General features: G+C 41.0%; 2 protein-coding genes across 2 annotated transcripts in view; one reads left to right on the top strand and one right to left on the bottom strand.

Moving 5' to 3' along the window:
* EDEM3 (ER degradation enhancing alpha-mannosidase like protein 3) overlaps positions 1-12,797 on the top strand; it is a 32,218-nt gene extending 19,421 nt beyond the window's left edge. Inside the window, exons 14-20 of the mRNA XM_085299682.1 lie at positions 342-507; positions 3,169-3,323; positions 4,103-4,256; positions 5,482-5,676; positions 6,332-6,497; positions 6,969-7,154; positions 8,921-12,797. Of these exons, the coding sequence (XP_085155808.1) occupies positions 342-507; positions 3,169-3,323; positions 4,103-4,256; positions 5,482-5,676; positions 6,332-6,497; positions 6,969-7,154; positions 8,921-9,324 (1,426 nt within the window). The 3' untranslated portion in view covers positions 9,325-12,797. The remainder of the gene's footprint in view (positions 1-341; positions 508-3,168; positions 3,324-4,102; positions 4,257-5,481; positions 5,677-6,331; positions 6,498-6,968; positions 7,155-8,920) is intronic.
* A 2,276-nt stretch (positions 12,798-15,073) lies between these two features.
* CUNH1orf21 (chromosome unknown C1orf21 homolog) overlaps positions 15,074-16,268 on the bottom strand; it is a 37,446-nt gene continuing 36,251 nt past the window's right edge. Inside the window, exon 5 of the mRNA XM_085299683.1 lies at positions 15,074-15,844. Coding sequence (XP_085155809.1) covers positions 15,806-15,844 — 39 coding nt within the window. The 3' untranslated portion in view covers positions 15,074-15,805. The remainder of the gene's footprint in view (positions 15,845-16,268) is intronic.

The raw sequence follows: 16,268 nt of genomic DNA, 5'->3' as shown, positions 1-16,268 counted from the left end.
AAATGATTTCCTAGATTCTCTTAAACACAAATACTTTCAGTGTTTGATAATCTTTCATCTTAAGCTCTGCTTTCATTAGTCTCAGAGCACTAGATGAATTACTTTTGAAGAAAATAAACTGGAAACCTAGAAGTTTGTAGAGGCTTATTTGGGGTTGCTGTAATGCCGTTTTGAACTGCTCTTGAAATATTTCCCTCCCTCTTTCCATTTGGAAGAAACACTGGAATTAACTTCAACAACAACATCATGAACATTTTAAGGGTGGAASAGTATGTATATTTATTTCACTGGCATTTTAGAAAATATGGATATCTYTTAAAGGGTGTCCTTTTTTTCTATAGAATGGATTCTTTCTTTCTGGCTGAGATGTTCAAGTATCTTTATCTRCTCTTTGCTGATAAGGAGGACATGATTTTTGATATAGAAGATTATATCTTCACTACAGAAGCTCATCTATTACCACTTTGGCTTTCCACTACAAACCAAACAATATCTAAAAAAAATACAGTAAGTAACAGCTCAGAATTTAAATCAGTTTTTAATGCTACTTTAAATCATTTTTATTACAAGAAATGGGAAAATAAACCAAGAAAATGGTGGTCTGAGATGGAATTTTGTACCACTGGATCTTGTGAGAAATGCTTTGGAATACGAGTAGTGTTTAAAAATGTACACGTTCCCTGTCTCTGTTCATATAAGTCTGAAAATAACTGCAATTTATTTATTTATTTTTKAAATCTTCACATTTACTCTCAATTTGTTTCTCAAGCATATACAATGACACAGCAACGTTTCTGGTTTTTATTTTACTACATTCTGACCCTCTGCAAATTGGCAACAGTATTTTGAGGCTAATGCAAAGTTAATATTAYAGGATACTTGTCTGTTACAGCTTTGGAATATTTCATTGCCTCAGTCCATTTAATAAGCTTTTTATTTTAAAAATGTAAGAACACCAATGGATTTACAAATAACTTTACYCTATTTAATGCCCTGTAAGAGTACAAGTGTGCCATGAAATATTGTAAACACTTGTCTCCTTGGTTTAAGATGGCATAGTTTATCTTTCAGGAATCTAACTGTTGACAAGCAAAGTAAATGAAAGTGAATGGAGGTGCCCATGCCATCAGGGCCATAAACTCTTTATTTTGCCCCTTTATTGTGTGTCCTCTCTGAAATAAAACGGAAATATTCCCCTCTGATGTAGAAGTTGCATCAAAATATATGTATCTTGGAGAAATCTTAAAGCTGAGTAGAATGTTCCRTGTTTCACAGAATCTAACATTAGAAAGAACGAACTTCCTGAAATAACTTGCTCTTAACATCTAGCACTAGTAATATATTTAACATGTCATAGAGTTGATTTTTAGTGGTCCCAGATGGTGCAGATCCTGCACACTCTCTTTCTCCAAAACRTTTTTTCCTTGAACATTCAACATCTCTTCTCCTTAAGTTTTAGAAGTGGAGACTATGAAGAAAAGGCAGAATGAATTTAGGGGGGATTGCACTTTCAGTATAACTTTTTTGCTGTTTTTAGTTTGATGTAGTTTGATGTGACCAGCATTTTCCAAACCATACAGGAAGTTATCTGAAGGGTCAAGAAGGGCAGTTCTGTAATTCTTATTCCCAACATGAGAATGTGATACTTGCAGCTGAGACAGACAGGATCACCTCAGTAGTGGGAATGAAGTACTGCCTAACAGATGTAGTTTTCTCAAGAACAGCAAGTGTTCAGTAAAAGGTCTAAAAAGAGAACGGGRTAACTTAATGCAGTTTTGTTGAAGCTTTTTAAGTCACAGCTGCTAATGTGATTAATGCAAAAGCAAGAAAGATCCCATTTAAAGTGGTGTCAACAAAATGTGAGAAATAGCTAAAAGTCTATTATAAAGACCAGTGCATTATTTTTAAATGAAATTTATTTACTGGAAGAAAATGGGTGGGAAAATGAAATGTGTTGTGGTTGGCTRAATTAGTTTTAATACAAATGCAGTACTAGTAATCTGAAGTATAGAAATAATTGGTAGTTGCAACCCAACATCCYGTTTTTATTTATCCTCAAGCAGAAAAGGTCATGTTTTACTATACTGAAGTTTGCAGTATTTTAGACTTTCCTTCTCAAGTGACGGAGACTACTGTGTGTCATGCTAAGCGCATAAGTACTTGAAAGTTTTTATTCCAACAAATYAATAATAGCCTTAAGCCTTGTATCTTAGGGAGCCTTTAAATATTTGGTTTCAATTCRTTAACAATTGTAAGGAGGGTTTTTTGTCAGTAAGTAATTACTACCTTAACTTTTACAGGTGGGGAAAACTAAGTAGTCGAAGTTATCCAATAAGTCACTTGCCGAACTAAGAACAGCCCGGTTGCAGGTTTTCCGTTTTGCACATGTTCAGCACTATTTCATGTGTTACAAAATAGTGATTTGCACAAATGTTAATTCCTAAGCTGTCATCTTTCTGAGAATAGACGTTAAAGCTATACATAGGTTCAACATTGCTAGTGCACACATTTGTGAGACCGTAAGGCTCCCCAGGGGAGAATCTTTTGTTCATATAAAAAAACTGATGTACAAGAAGCTACGGGGTTACCATCTGTAATTGTAATGTGTRAGTGTTGGATTATCTTATGAATAAAGTTGACCTTCTAGAACATTACTTAGAAAATGCTCTTGCTTGAGGAAAGGTGTGACATTCTTAGTAATGGGAAGGAAGAATGACTGAAGGACTGGAGCTGGTTCACTCAGCCTCCTGGCAGCATCGAATGAAATCGTTAACTACTTTTTCCAGCTGTCTGGCACGTGAAGGGACGGGGATATTAGCTGTTTGTCAGGAGGGGGCTTTGAGATGCACTCTTCGCTAGTAGAGGTTTAACTGTTTTTGCAGAAAAATGTCTAGATACTGCRGATGCAGGGTCTGTAAGTTATAAATGAGAGTGAGTGTTGTATTCATCCCTAAAAAGGAGTGGTAGTACATTGGTTACTATTTAGCATTGCAAGGTGAGGCATAAAAAAATTGCGTATTCTGCATGCTTGGAAGCTGAGTGGTTGTGAATTTGTCTTCAGCAGCTGCATGTCCTGTGTACACCGACTTGAGGATAGGTCTGTTTGATTTTCTTACTGTAAAAATGTAACCTGTATTTTTGATAAGTGATCTTTATCTTTCATTTTAGACTACAGAATACACAGAGCTGGATGACAGTAACTTTGACTGGACCTGTCCGAACACCCAGATTCTTTTCCCAAATGACCCTATGTTTGCTCAGAGTATTCGTGAGCCTTTGAAAAATGTGGTGGATAAAAGTTGTCCTCGGGGTATTTCCAGAGTGTAAGATGAATATTTGCTGTCTTTTGTTGATGTGGGACTGGAATTGTCTGTTATGCATGGGAAGAGAAACACTTAAATGTATCGGAGTCTTACAGGCTTGCTGTGTTCCAGTTTGTAATTCTTTCAGAATGGATAGCCTAACTGTGGGAAAAATCAGTTATGTTCTTCTGGCATTGCCAGCCAAACTTATTCTCCATCAGGAACTGGTGAATCTTTCACAGCAAAGGATCTTAAGTCATGTGCCCCAAGAGGAAATTGTAGCACAGCTATTATGAGAAAAATGTCTTGATTTGTAGTCTTTGATGTCTGTAGTTTCCTGAACAGCTCTGCAACTGCTTTTCTGTATTAAGTAAATAATGCCATAGATAATCTTAGGTATTTTGAACAGTTCAGGGCAGTCTGTTAAAGTTGAGGAAGTTTATCCTTCTGACTGCCCCTTTGATATTTATGCATCATGAGTAAAACTGAGCAGCAGTTCTATTAGAAGAACTGTTTTCAGTCATTCTTGTAATAATGCAGAYGATTTAGAAATGAGAAATAACGTATGGTAGTTTCATTTTTAGCAACACTGTGTGTGCTGTTTTGTACTACGAAATTGAGAATGTTAGTAATTTTTTTTCAAAGGATAGTTTGGCTGAGAAGTTGTATTTTAGTGAAGTTTGTACTCAGTTTTATTCCAAAGAATTCCCGTCTTGTGATGAGAGGAATAACTTATGAAAGTGTGTGCAAGGTCTCAAGAATAATCTGTTCTTAAAGCTTTGATCTCTGTCTTTTGGCAGAGAAGAGAGTTTGGGAAGTGGACCAAAACCACCGCTGAGAGCCAGAGATTTCATGGCCAGTAACCCTGAGCATTTGGAGATATTGAAGAAGATGGGAGTCAGTTTGATTCATCTCAAAGATGGAAGAGTGCAATTGGTGCAGCATGCAGTGCAAGTAAGACCTAACAGTAACTTTTTTTTTTTTTGGAAGTTCTTAGTAAAATCCTACCAGTTCTGATTTTTGACACTTTTAGAGGCTCAGGAGAGACTGCCAGACTGTAGAGGGGCATGTGAGCTTGATATGTGACTATATAAAATAAGTTTATGCTTGCTAATTTTTTGTTCTCACAGCACTTTTTTATAAAAAACTTCCATTAAATTAGGCGGAGGCTGTTCATAAGATGCAATTCTGGTTGTCTGCTTACACCTGACTCACTTAGCCATTGCTACATGCACATTTGCAGTCTATTCATACCTGGAAAGTTTTCTCTACTATTTACTTTTTAAATTTAAAGAATATATATACATTACACACACACACACACACACACACACACACACACACACACATATATGTGTATATATATATATTTTTTTAAGCCTAGAGTTTGTGGAACATGTTTGGGTTAGTGTTATTTTTCCATACGACCGTATTGGCAGCTTGCTCAACAAAAAAGACCCTTATGGTAGCTGGAAGTTTTCTTGGGCTGTCTGCAGMTTGATACTTAGCTACTGTGGATAGTTTGCTTGTATATAGAAAATTGATATTTAGAAATTAGAATCTAGTTCACTTCCAGATGTGCCCCCCAAAATATAAAGTACTAAATACTTMATAATATTCTCTATATATAGAATACTCTAAATCCATCAGCTTTGAAAGGTGTAAAGTTGGTTAAATCAGTACTAACTTCTTTTTAGATACAGGAGATGGAAAACTAGAGTTTTAGTGAAACACCATTCCTTTCATAAAAGAACTTCAAAATAGTGTAGTTAACAGCATCTTTTCTCAAAATAATAGTTTTCAGTTTGAGATATTTCCACTTGCTTAGGAAGTATGGATCTATCTAGCTATATTTTAAACTGTTAAATAGTTAAATACTCTCTTTCAGCAGTCTTCTCTTGCATCTGAGATGATGAATGAATGTCAGTGAGTCGCCACTCTATATTTTCAAATCTTTATGGCATCAAATGTTTGCCAGCAGTATTGTTTTGTTAGAAAACTGATATAAAAACAGCATTATTCTGAATCATTGAAGTACCAATGTGGGCAATGTAGGTAGTGGTCAAAGCAGTCACAACTTCGGGTTTGGTTTTTGTGTTGTTTTTTTCCTTTCAAGTTTGTCAGATGCTTCAGAAGATGGTTTTTGTTTTTTTCTTCTCCTCTCTTTAAAACTGCTTAGGCAGCAAGTTCACTTGATGCTGAAGATGGCTTACGGTTCATGCAGGAAATGATTGAACTATCCAGTCAGCAACAGAAAGAGCAACAGCTACCTCCTCGTGCTGTTCAGATAGTTTCCCATCCATTCTTCGGCAGGGTGGTCTTGACTGCTGGGCCAGCACAATTTGGAATGGACTTGTCCAAACACAAAGCTGGGGTATGTGAGGTGTCYGTGTGATCTGTTCCAAGGTTTCTGTTGCTTTTTCTTTCGTGAACCTAAGTTTTGTAGTATTGGTGCTGTTTCAGGTTGATCAGCTAGAAGTTGGTTTAATTACAATCGTTAAAATGATAGGATACAGTAATGGCAGAAAATGGTCTTTTAGGTGAGTGACTTATCAATCTGTAGCCTGTGCTCCAATACCCAGTTATCAGTTGTGATTTAAGATTTAATGTAGTGTGACTTTGTGCTATATATGTAATGTGCAGTGTAAATCTGAAGAGGTGCTCACTGAAGGGAAGGGAAGGTTTTCCTGCTACGTCAGCCATGAATTTGTAGAAGCCCTTTTAAATTTAGGCTGCTATGCAGACTTTCATAAAGGGCTGCGTCTAGATGGAAGACGAAAATATCACACAGGCAGCAGTTCCTATTGGAGGCAGTAGGTCCTGTTGAAATACAAGGATGAAAGAATCAAGTTTTTACAGAGTCATTCTTTGCTTTCATAGAACTAAAGCTCAGGCTCCAGGGTAAAGGCTTTCTGAAGTGACAGAATACACTAAATGCATTGGATTCACTAAAGAAACTAAAAGGCTTAGGAAACTTGCAAGCTTGAGCCTAGTGTTATAATGTTTTTTTTTTTCTCTCCCTCAAACAGACAAGAGGATTTGTTGCAACCATTAAGCCATATAATGGATGCTCAGAGGTCACTAATCCTGAGGCAGTGAAAGAGAAAATTGCTCTAATGCAAAGAGGCCAGTGTATGTTTGCTGAAAAGGCACGAAACATTCAAAAAGCTGGAGCGATAGGAGGCATTGTTATTGGTAAATTAAACTTAAGTTTTTTTTTTATTTGTGTAAAAGTTTTTGGAGATGCTGGAAAGCTGACAAGCTGTTAAATTTTCTGAGGTGTCAGTACTCCAACACAAACTATGATATCAGAAGATGAAGAAATGCTTTGTTTATGTCCAGTTCTGTGCAAGAAACAGCCAAAATGAGTTGAGATGAGTGATTGTCACTGTCTTTGCAGATTAGAAGTTACTCTTTTAAGGAYCATTGAGTGCTGACATAGTGTTATATGCTAACTGTTGAGGAAATCTTAATACACAAATCAAAATTGTTAAAGAAAACAGGTACACATACTGTCTTTTGGGGGATTTTTAGAACCAATTTCTTTTCTTCTACCTGGAATTCTCTTAAGTGACTGGGCAACAGAAAGCTGCTTGAAGTCTGTCGGTTTGGAGTTGTGGTCTTTTTCTCTAAGAAAAGAGTTTTCTTTTATGTGTGTCTGGCTAGATGACAATGAGGGAAGCAGTAGTGACACTGCTCCTCTCTTCCAAATGGCCGGTGATGGAAAGAATACAGATGATATCACAATTCCCATGCTCTTCCTGTTCAATAAGGAAGGAAATATTATTCTGGATGCAATCCGGGAATATGAGGCTGTAGAGGTGCTCCTTTCTGATAAAGCAAAAGATAGAGGTAAGAAAGAGATGTTGGCATGTGGGGAGTGTGTGTGTGTGTGTGTGTGTGTGTGTGTGGTGGGAGAAGGGTTGGAGGGTTCATTTTATAAATATATATATATATATGTGTGTGTGTGTGCATAAAATATCTATTTTATACACACATATGAAAATACTGATATATATATATACACACATATGTGTGTGTGTATATATATATATATATATTTATATATATGTGTGTATATATCTATATATTTATATATATATAAAATAGCTTCCTATGCCAGCTGGCACAGTATGAAATGTACACTAGTGATTTTTATTGATACTTAACAGAATGAGTTATTTGGTAAGTTTAGTTTTCCGTTTAACATCAGTATTAGCTTGTCATATGAAAGCTGTTATCCAAGATGTCTGTCCCCTGCCACCCCCACTATGAGCTCCAAACTTTACTGTTAAGGTCCAGAAGTGCTGTTTGTAAGCTAAATGTCATTTTAACTAACAAGACAATACAGGCCTCTGGATTCCTTTTGAACCCTTTTTGTCATAATCTGCTCTGAAGTCATGTCAGGAATAATTTAAGTGTTTTCAGTGTCCCACACTGTAAATGCCTCGCTCTTAATCAAGCTCCCAAGTGGCATTCTCAGTACTCAAAAGAGCTGAGTATTTTGCCTATGTAAGGGAAAGTGGTTCTCGTGAGAGATAAGGCTGCTGACCTCAGAAGTTTGATGGTTTTTCCTGTATAATACAAGACAACTACAAGCTAATACGCTTCAAATTAAAATGCTTGCATATGACAGATTTCTAGGTTTTCCTTTTGTAAGCCCTTCTGGACAGTATTTAAATATTTGTAGCATTGTTTTATTGAAGCAGAGTATGTAGAGGACAAGCATCTCTAGGATGTACCAGTTACAGCACGTATCTTCTATGYGTTTGCAGAGGTGATGACCTGAAAGCTACAGTATTGTTCCATTATAGCTGCTTACAAATTCTTCCTGTCTATTCTAACTATGGTTGAGCTGCTGTAATAAACTACTAAATGCCAAAGATAGCTCTGCATTTGTAATGAACTTGTAATGCATATGTGCTTCTTCCCCCCTCCTTGTGCTTGCGTTTGGAATCCCAGCAACAATCTTTAAAGGTAAAACGATTCCAAACTACATTATTGATAGCAGTAAGTATCCTATATTAAAGGGGTTAAATGAAGCTGTACTCCCTAAAACTCTTGTCTTGTATACTAGTTACAAACTTTAAATTCTAAAGAAAACCAACTAGTTAAATTGGAGAGCTCACATCAAGTCAAAACCTAAATCAATATTTGAGAAATGAGTGTTAGTTGCTTTGAGCACAGGTGTGAGGAGGGAGGTGGTTTGGCACTCTTTAATTCATGCTTTAGTAAACTAACTCTGCATCTCCCGCTTGCTTAGAAGTAGGACCTAGCTGTGAATCTGGGAGTGCTTTAAAATCTAGTAATAAAATTCAGTGCACACACCATGGAGGTTAGAGTATTTGCATAAGACTGAAGAGTGGCAACTAGCACTGGCCCAGAAACCACTAGTCAAGTTTGAGGATCAGGAGCACTGGTCTTACTGTATTGGTTGCCTTTTCTAGTGTTTAAATGTCTTCCCCTCTGTAAAGTCTACTCCTTAAAAACATTAAGTCTTCATATCAACAGAAAGTCTGTGCTACTTTGAAGGTAGTGGTCTTGCATTTGAAATGTATAATAAAATGCTGCTTTTCTAGCTTTTTTTCAAAACACTTTTTTCCCCCTTCCTCTTAAAGACTTGGAAGTGGACAGTATGGACCAGAAAATGTCTGAAAATGATTCACAGAAGCAGAGCTCAGAAGAGACTACTTCAGCATCTCATGATGTTGGCTTGGCAAGTGAGGAGCCTGAAGGAGAAGAAAACTCTGAGGTTACTCAGCCTGATCCTTTATCTCCTGCTTACGCAGGCAGTGACAGTGTTTCCATTTCAAATCAGGATTCTTACATCCCTGAAAGTGAGGCTAGTACTCAAGAACCGGAATGTGCACAAGTGGATAACCAGCCTCAGGAACAAAAGACTGAGACAGAGTCAGAGTCCAAAGCTAACTGGGATAATAAAGTCCAGCCTATGGAATCCATATTAGCAGACTGGAATGAAGATATAGAAGCATTTGAAATGATGGAAAAGGATGAACTATGACTTGTAATAATAACTTATTTGTTAGTAAACAAATGGAGAACTCTGGGTAGAAGAGAGGCCCTGATATCAGAGAACTAGGAAACAYACTCAGTATTGTGATGAGCAACCAGGTTTCACCTGGAAAATACCATAGAAATCCAGCACGTGCTCTTTGTATTGTTTTAATTTTTCCTGTTTAAAAATGGGAATGTGCAATTGAAGCATTTGTATGACTCCATTGCATGGTGCTGTAACCCAGGAGACTTGTTTGGCAAACGAGCCCAACTTCTGCGTTCCAGGCTCYGAGAGGCCAAATTCCTGTGGCCTCTGGAAGGCAAAAGTTGCATGCAGTGGGGTTAACATACTACTAAWCGATTATCGATGAGAGCACTCGAAGGCAGTAGGTCAGTTGTTGTTTTTGTTGTAGTCAAGGTGCCGCTTCACTGATCTGTGCTGAATCGAAAGCCTTCCTGGATAGCAACGGGTAAAATCATATGTTTCCAGTTGTAGTGTCTTTGAGACACAGCTAGAAGCAACTTGATTTTGTTCTGACATATCACAGTGAGACACAGTAATTCTGCTCATCGCTCCTGTCTGTTACCCTGAGGAATGACTAAGGTGACGTGGAGTTTTTCCCTTCTCTAATTTCTAATTGAGACACTGTATAAACCAAAGGCGGCGTGTACTTTGTTAGTAAGCTCCATCAGGGAAACGGAAAGCCGTGCTAATTTGGGGTCTATTAGGGAAAGGCTCCCAGTGTGTTATAAAAACTGTACTGGAGGTTAAGGTAGAGGGGACAAGATGGACATTCAGTACAGGTATTTCCTTTGGCCTTCCAGGTTGAAAAACTCAGTCTACCCTAAGATACAGAATTCAGAACTGGTAACATTCTCTGAAAAGAGACTAAACACAATTAGATCAGAATTAACAAAATCTTTTTTCTACAAGTTCTGCTTCTAACAGTCAGCTTGACTTTGTTGTCATTTTTAAATGCAACTTCTATACATGTGATACTTAAGGCAGCGAGGCCAGTACCAGTAGTGAAGTGCAACAATTTTGGCTGTTGATTCCGTAGTTCAAAGTCTAGTGGTGTGAATCGAAAGAATGCTTCGGGAGTTTGTTACAGGTAAGTGTGAGTCCTCATGTGTTACCCCTTTTCTGAAAAACATTATTTAAATTTAAACRGGGATGTTTAAACAACTGAGAAATGTTTTGACTGTGTCCAAAGAAACTGCCAAAAATTAATGAACTTGATTTATATAAACTGCTTTTAGTGAATTATGATTCAAAGGATTGTTTTATATTAAAGAATAAATTAACACTGCCTATATGCTGCACCAGGCTAAAACTCAAGGTTAATATAAATCTTTACAACGGGGGGAARAGAATGCCCCGATTTGAAGCGCGCCTTTAATTTAACTGGTGAAATAATGCGTGCTGAATATGCAACCGATAATTCGTACAGCCATACTGTATCTATTTATGTATATTGGTGTACGGTATGAATGGAGAAAACCCAGGCACACGTTGTATACAGGTATACTTGCTGACACTTGCTTTCAAGAGTATCAAAACGCACAGGCACCTTTTGAGAGCACGACAGTCAATCAGAGTATTACACATCAGTGGAACGACAACTTCAAATCATCAGAGTAGGAGGTGATTTTGAGGAGGAAATGAAGCAGTGGTGGAATAGTGAATAAGTGTCCTTTTAAWATGAATTAGCTTTTAAATGTAGTTGTGATTCCTTTGCACAAATAACTCGATGGAGGTTTGAGCTGAATGAGTGGCATTTAAAGCAGCTGAGCTTTTTCCGTTGAGAAGGTTACATATATATATATATATATACGTACACACGTGTGTGTGTGTATATATATATACACACATGTATGTGTTTTGTTTTATGTGGGGTTTTTCATGTAAGGAATTTGATCATTGGAGCCTCCTAAGTGTCCTTGGTTGCTTGGAGCCCTGATCCGCGGTCCCGGGCCGCGCTCGAAGCCCCGCCAGGCGCCGTCCCCAGCCGGCTGAAACCCCGGGGCTGGCGCAGCTCGGCGGCGGCGGCCCCTCGGGCAGCTCCCGCCAGCGCCGCCCTTGGGCTCTTCCGCGCGGGCTGCGTCCTCCTATCAGCTCTTCCCGGGGGAAAATGGGATTGCTTTAGGTGCAGAGACCCTCTGGTCAATAGGTGAAGACTGTCAACATAATTAGTTTTTTTTTTTTTTTAACTTCAGAAAATTTATGTTTAGAGCWGAAACTCTTTAAAAAGCTTAGCTTTCCCTGCCACCACAAACTCATTTTTCTATCTTAACTACTTTGCGTCTACACCTGTTGGTAAAGCGGGAGACGTGTGCTCTCCTCTTCAGGGATTTTTTTTTTGTTTTTTTTACCAATCCCAGAGCCGCGGGGTGAATTTTGAAGCATCTGCTTGGCAGTGGCCCTACCTCAGATAAACGTCGCCCCCTTTGTTTTGGGGGTGGATTTTGTTGTTTAAGGCTTTGGTGTTGTGTTGTTGTGGGGTTTTTTTTTGGTTTTTTTTTTGGTTTTTTTTTTTTTTTACTTTACCTTTTGAGATGATCATGAGAGCCATAGCCATGTTTCACAAGTGGGGTTTACACTTTGTTTACAGAACTGAATCAGGTAAAAGTTGAGCTTTTGGGAAAGAAGAATAAATTAGGGGAACGGTTTTATTCAGATTTCCCCCCTCCTCCCCCCCAATTCGTAATTCCTCACAAGGAATTGGAGGTTTTAGTTAACCTTTTCATGCCATTCTGAAAAGGAAACTTCTGCCATCTTAAAAAGCGGAAAGAATGTATTAATCACAAGGCTTTGAGAGGGGCGTAAGCGATGCTTGTAAACGTTTACGGCCGCTCCGTGGGCAGTATCGCTGTTGCATCCCTCGCTAATCGCCTCCCTATTCGTACGTACTGGATGAACACCGAATTTGGGAGTCGCAGAGGGAACTAGCGCTTACTCCGTGCCACGCAACTCGGCCGAGCCAGTCGCTTTCTCGTTGGATGTTAGAGGAATATTAATTGTTTACATTTATTGTTTCTTAATGAAGTTTGAAAACGAGCCCGGCTTTGTTTCTCTCCTCCTCCTGCCGATGCACCTGAAGGCGTAGTGTTAGTCACGGGTACGCGTGCGCTGGGAAGTTACARCGGGACATCTTCTGCACACGGCCTCAGTCAGAACATAGAAAAAAAATAACATTCTGTGAATGAAATATTGTATGTTCGGATTTTATAAGATTTTTTTTTTTTTAGCCAGCCCAATTTACAGCCGTATATTTTCTTATGAAAGTTATCTAATAACAGGTGCTGTAACACTATCGTTGGGTTTTACTGTCTGGTGATAAGTGTATACAATATTTCTAAGGGCAACTATGTACTGTGATGTAAAAGTCTGGGCTAAAATGTATATAATCTGTGTACATAATTGTGTACTTGATTATAATTGATTGTAAAGATTTAATAAAATGTAAATATTCTGGTCAAGCTGTTCTCATTGCCCGGTTGATTTGGTGGTTAACCTTGATTTTTCAGCAAGTGATGTCTCCGTAAGAGAATTGGGTAGCTACCACCTGGACAGGTAGTATGGAGTGCACAACGTCCAGCACCCTTCAGTGTCCTTTCTGTGTTGGGAGGGATTCTGCAATAGTCCTTAATTCCCATAGAGTGTGTTTTGTTGTATTTATTTATTTATTTCCTCCCTGGGGATAGGAATAAGAAAATACCTCTCGGCCCACAAAGATGCAGGAGCCCCAGACTTAAGTCTTTGAGCRTTCATCATTGATGGTAATATTTGTTGTTTTTAGGGAGGAAGCGTTACCAGTCTCGCAGATGAAATACCCAGCTTCTTCAGCCTGGGGTTGAGGGAACATCAGGAATTAACAGCTTGGAGTATTCTGGACGAAGATGCGCTGTGCTCTGCCTTCCTGCTCCTCTTCAGCTTCCGAGGTCAAGAAGCGTTGCAGCCTGCAGGCTCTTAACCAGGTCATGCCCTTAAAAACACACCGTACACTGCGTGCAGGCAGTAACGGGGCTGTCGCAGGGAGATGCGCAGAAGTTCACCTGATTCTGCCTATAGATCAACAGCAGCTCCTCGTGCAGGTGCAGCTGGGCCGCCAGCAGATGGTGGCCTYGGCCGGGCTAACGTCAAAAAGCCATTTCCACCAAGGGCCATCTCCCTGGGTGTTTGACGCGAGGGCACATGCAGCTTTCCACATTTATTCTGGGGGGTGATCTGGGCGAGCTGCTTGCCTGCCGCTCTGCGGAGAGGTGCTGGTCTTTGCCAYGCTGGCCTTGCAGTCCCCTAAAATATTCCACAGCTGCTATTCCAGGCGGCAGCTCTCACCGATGCAGTAAGTGCGTCTCCGCATGACTCAGGCAGGGGGATTATTAATAGACGCAAAATCCAAATGCTAAAAAAAAACCTGAGAATACCATGGCAGTCCCATGCATCGCCAGCTAGTTTCTGGTGCTCAGGAACTTCTTGCCTCGAGCATTGCTCAAGGCAGAAGCCTCCAAGTCTGTAGCGAGGATGGTACAGGAGCCAGTGGACACCTTGCTGCAGCCCAGGGAGGAAGTATGGGWGAGAGAGGCAGCCACCGAAGTGAGAACTGCCTGAACTACCGGGCTCAAAKGGTGGTGKTGTCTAGCTGGTGGTGTCCCCAAGTGACACTGGGGCCAATACTGTTTCACATGGTCATTAATGACCTGGATGATGGGACAGAGCACAGCCTCAGCAAGCTTGCAGATGATGCAAAACCTGGAGGAGTGGCTGATGCMWCAGAGGGCTGTGCTGCTGCTCAGAGAGACCTGGACARGCTGGAGAGCTGGGAACCTCACAAAGCTCAGGGTCCTGCACCTGAGTAGGCTGGRGTGGGGGGGAAGCAATTGGTTGGAGAGCAGCTTTACAGAGAAGGACCTGGAGSTTGACCATGGGCCAGCACTGTGCTCTTGCAGTGAAGGAGGACAGCAGTGTTTTGGGCTGTATCAGCAGGTTGAGGGAGATGATCCTGCCCTTCCATCAGCCCTGGTGAGGCCACTCCTGGAGTGCTGGGTCCAGTGYTAGGCTCCCCAGTGCGCAGCAAGTCTGGTAGAGACACAGAGATGACGAGGGGCCTCTGTGGTGGTGTGCAAAGTGACRCTGACCACCCTAATCCCTGAGATTAGGAGAGGGGATAAAAGCAGAGGGGCACAAGGCCAAAAATGCCAGCAGCGCTGGGCATCGGCTGCTTCTGCTGAAAGCGTGTATTCACCACTGTACTCAGCGGACATGAGCATCAAGCACTGCGAAGGCTCCTTTACGGCAAAGCCCACGTGTGGTGTGCCTTATACGTAGGATTTGTCTAGGGAACTCTCTAAAGGTGACCTTCACCATGTAGAAAACAAAGCCTATGTTAAAGGCAAGGACCCCATCCCATCACTCCTTCACTGCCTYAGAAGGCTTCACAGACCCCTTCCAAGAGACGGGGTTGTGGGATCAAATACCGACACGGTTTATTAATTAAACTACTCAAATAATTAAAGGGTGGGGGTAGCTTCCCATCCTCATGACAGTATTTGTTGAAAATATTACATCTTGCTTTCGAGACACTAATATCCTCGTTGTGTGATACGGATGATAACCACGGGCAGCAGCTCGCCGGTGGCGCAGGGATGCTTTGGCGCGCTTGCCACCCGGAGCCGTGAACGCAGAGGGCCGCTTCCGCCGTCCCTCTCCCCCAGCTCCTCGACCGCTGCCTAATAGGAATGGTAGAAGACAAGAATACATAAAAACAGTAAAATGTTTATTTTCTTAGAAAAAAAGAGATTCAAAATGATTGCGGTCACACTCCCGTTCGTGCTCAGCAAAGCCAATACTGCAAGCGTAGTCCTCGATTAAGATACCTAGTAAATGAAAACTCTTTTTTCCTCTTTTAAAATACAAATCCCTGCTCCTGCATCGCTTCCAGTATTTCAGTGATAACATGCTTTTAATGGATACGAGTTTCTCCGCTGCTTCCCAGCGGGGAACCAAGGCCTGCTGTGGCAAAACCTCCCGTCTCCAAAGCTCGAAATCCCCAGCGTGACCAAGCGCCCCGGGCCGGCCGTGGCCCGGTGCGCAGCCGACGGGTGCTCCTCGGCCCCTTCGCTGGGCGCTTGCCGAGGCTTGGTGTAAACGCTACCTCGTCTGCTAGCAAACCGGCCCGGAGCCTCAACAAAATCAACACCGTCTTTCAGCTTAACCTTAAGGATTTGCTGCATATCTGGACACGGAAAAAAAGTGGAAAGTTGCGACAAGTTTTAACTAGCAGCAACAGAAACGGTCCCATACGAGTTCTTAGCGATATTCCTCGTCTGGTCAGTAAGAAACACTGTAACTGAATGGAGCATATAATGTGGAAATGATCTTCTTGCGTTATGTAGTGCTGTTCGCTCTAGAAGACTTCCCAAAGGTCTTGGCGGGGTTGTAGTCTATTTACACAGTCATATTCCTGCTTCGCTTGGCAGAGCGGGCACTATGTGACGTCCTCCTCTTCTGAACAGTAGTCACGACCCTTGAAAGACAGGGAGAAAAGCAGCATCTGTGAGAGGCTGTTCAAAAATAATAGAAACGACAAAAACCAATGGCGTACTTTGAAATGATGCTTGCATCCTCTTAAATGCAGTTCTGGGAGAGCCCCGGGGAGCCCAAACCAGCCCAGGAACCTCTTCCAGCACTGCGAATCTCCCAGCGTGTTGATCCACCCTGTCGGATCCCAAGAGGCGGGTTTCAACGAACTCATTCCTAAACACATTTTACAACAAGCTGTGCCTTGAGGGAAGCCACCGTACTGACCCATCCCAAAACACGAGCTCCAAAGCGAAGGCCACCACGCAGGCAACCCCATAAGCTGTGCTGACAGCCTGAAGCCACCATCTGCGGGGACCTTTAGCTGCACTCAATGGCCAAATGCTACGAGTCAAAGGGCTTCCTTAGTA

The sequence above is a fragment of the Rhea americana genome, unplaced genomic scaffold (genome assembly GCF_003343005.1).
Source record: "Rhea americana isolate MKP2758 unplaced genomic scaffold, rheAme1 scaffold_151, whole genome shotgun sequence".
NCBI lineage: Eukaryota > Metazoa > Chordata > Aves > Rheiformes > Rheidae > Rhea > Rhea americana.
Note: the sequence above shows the minus strand (reverse complement) of the source record. Positions and strands in the feature narration are given on the sequence as shown.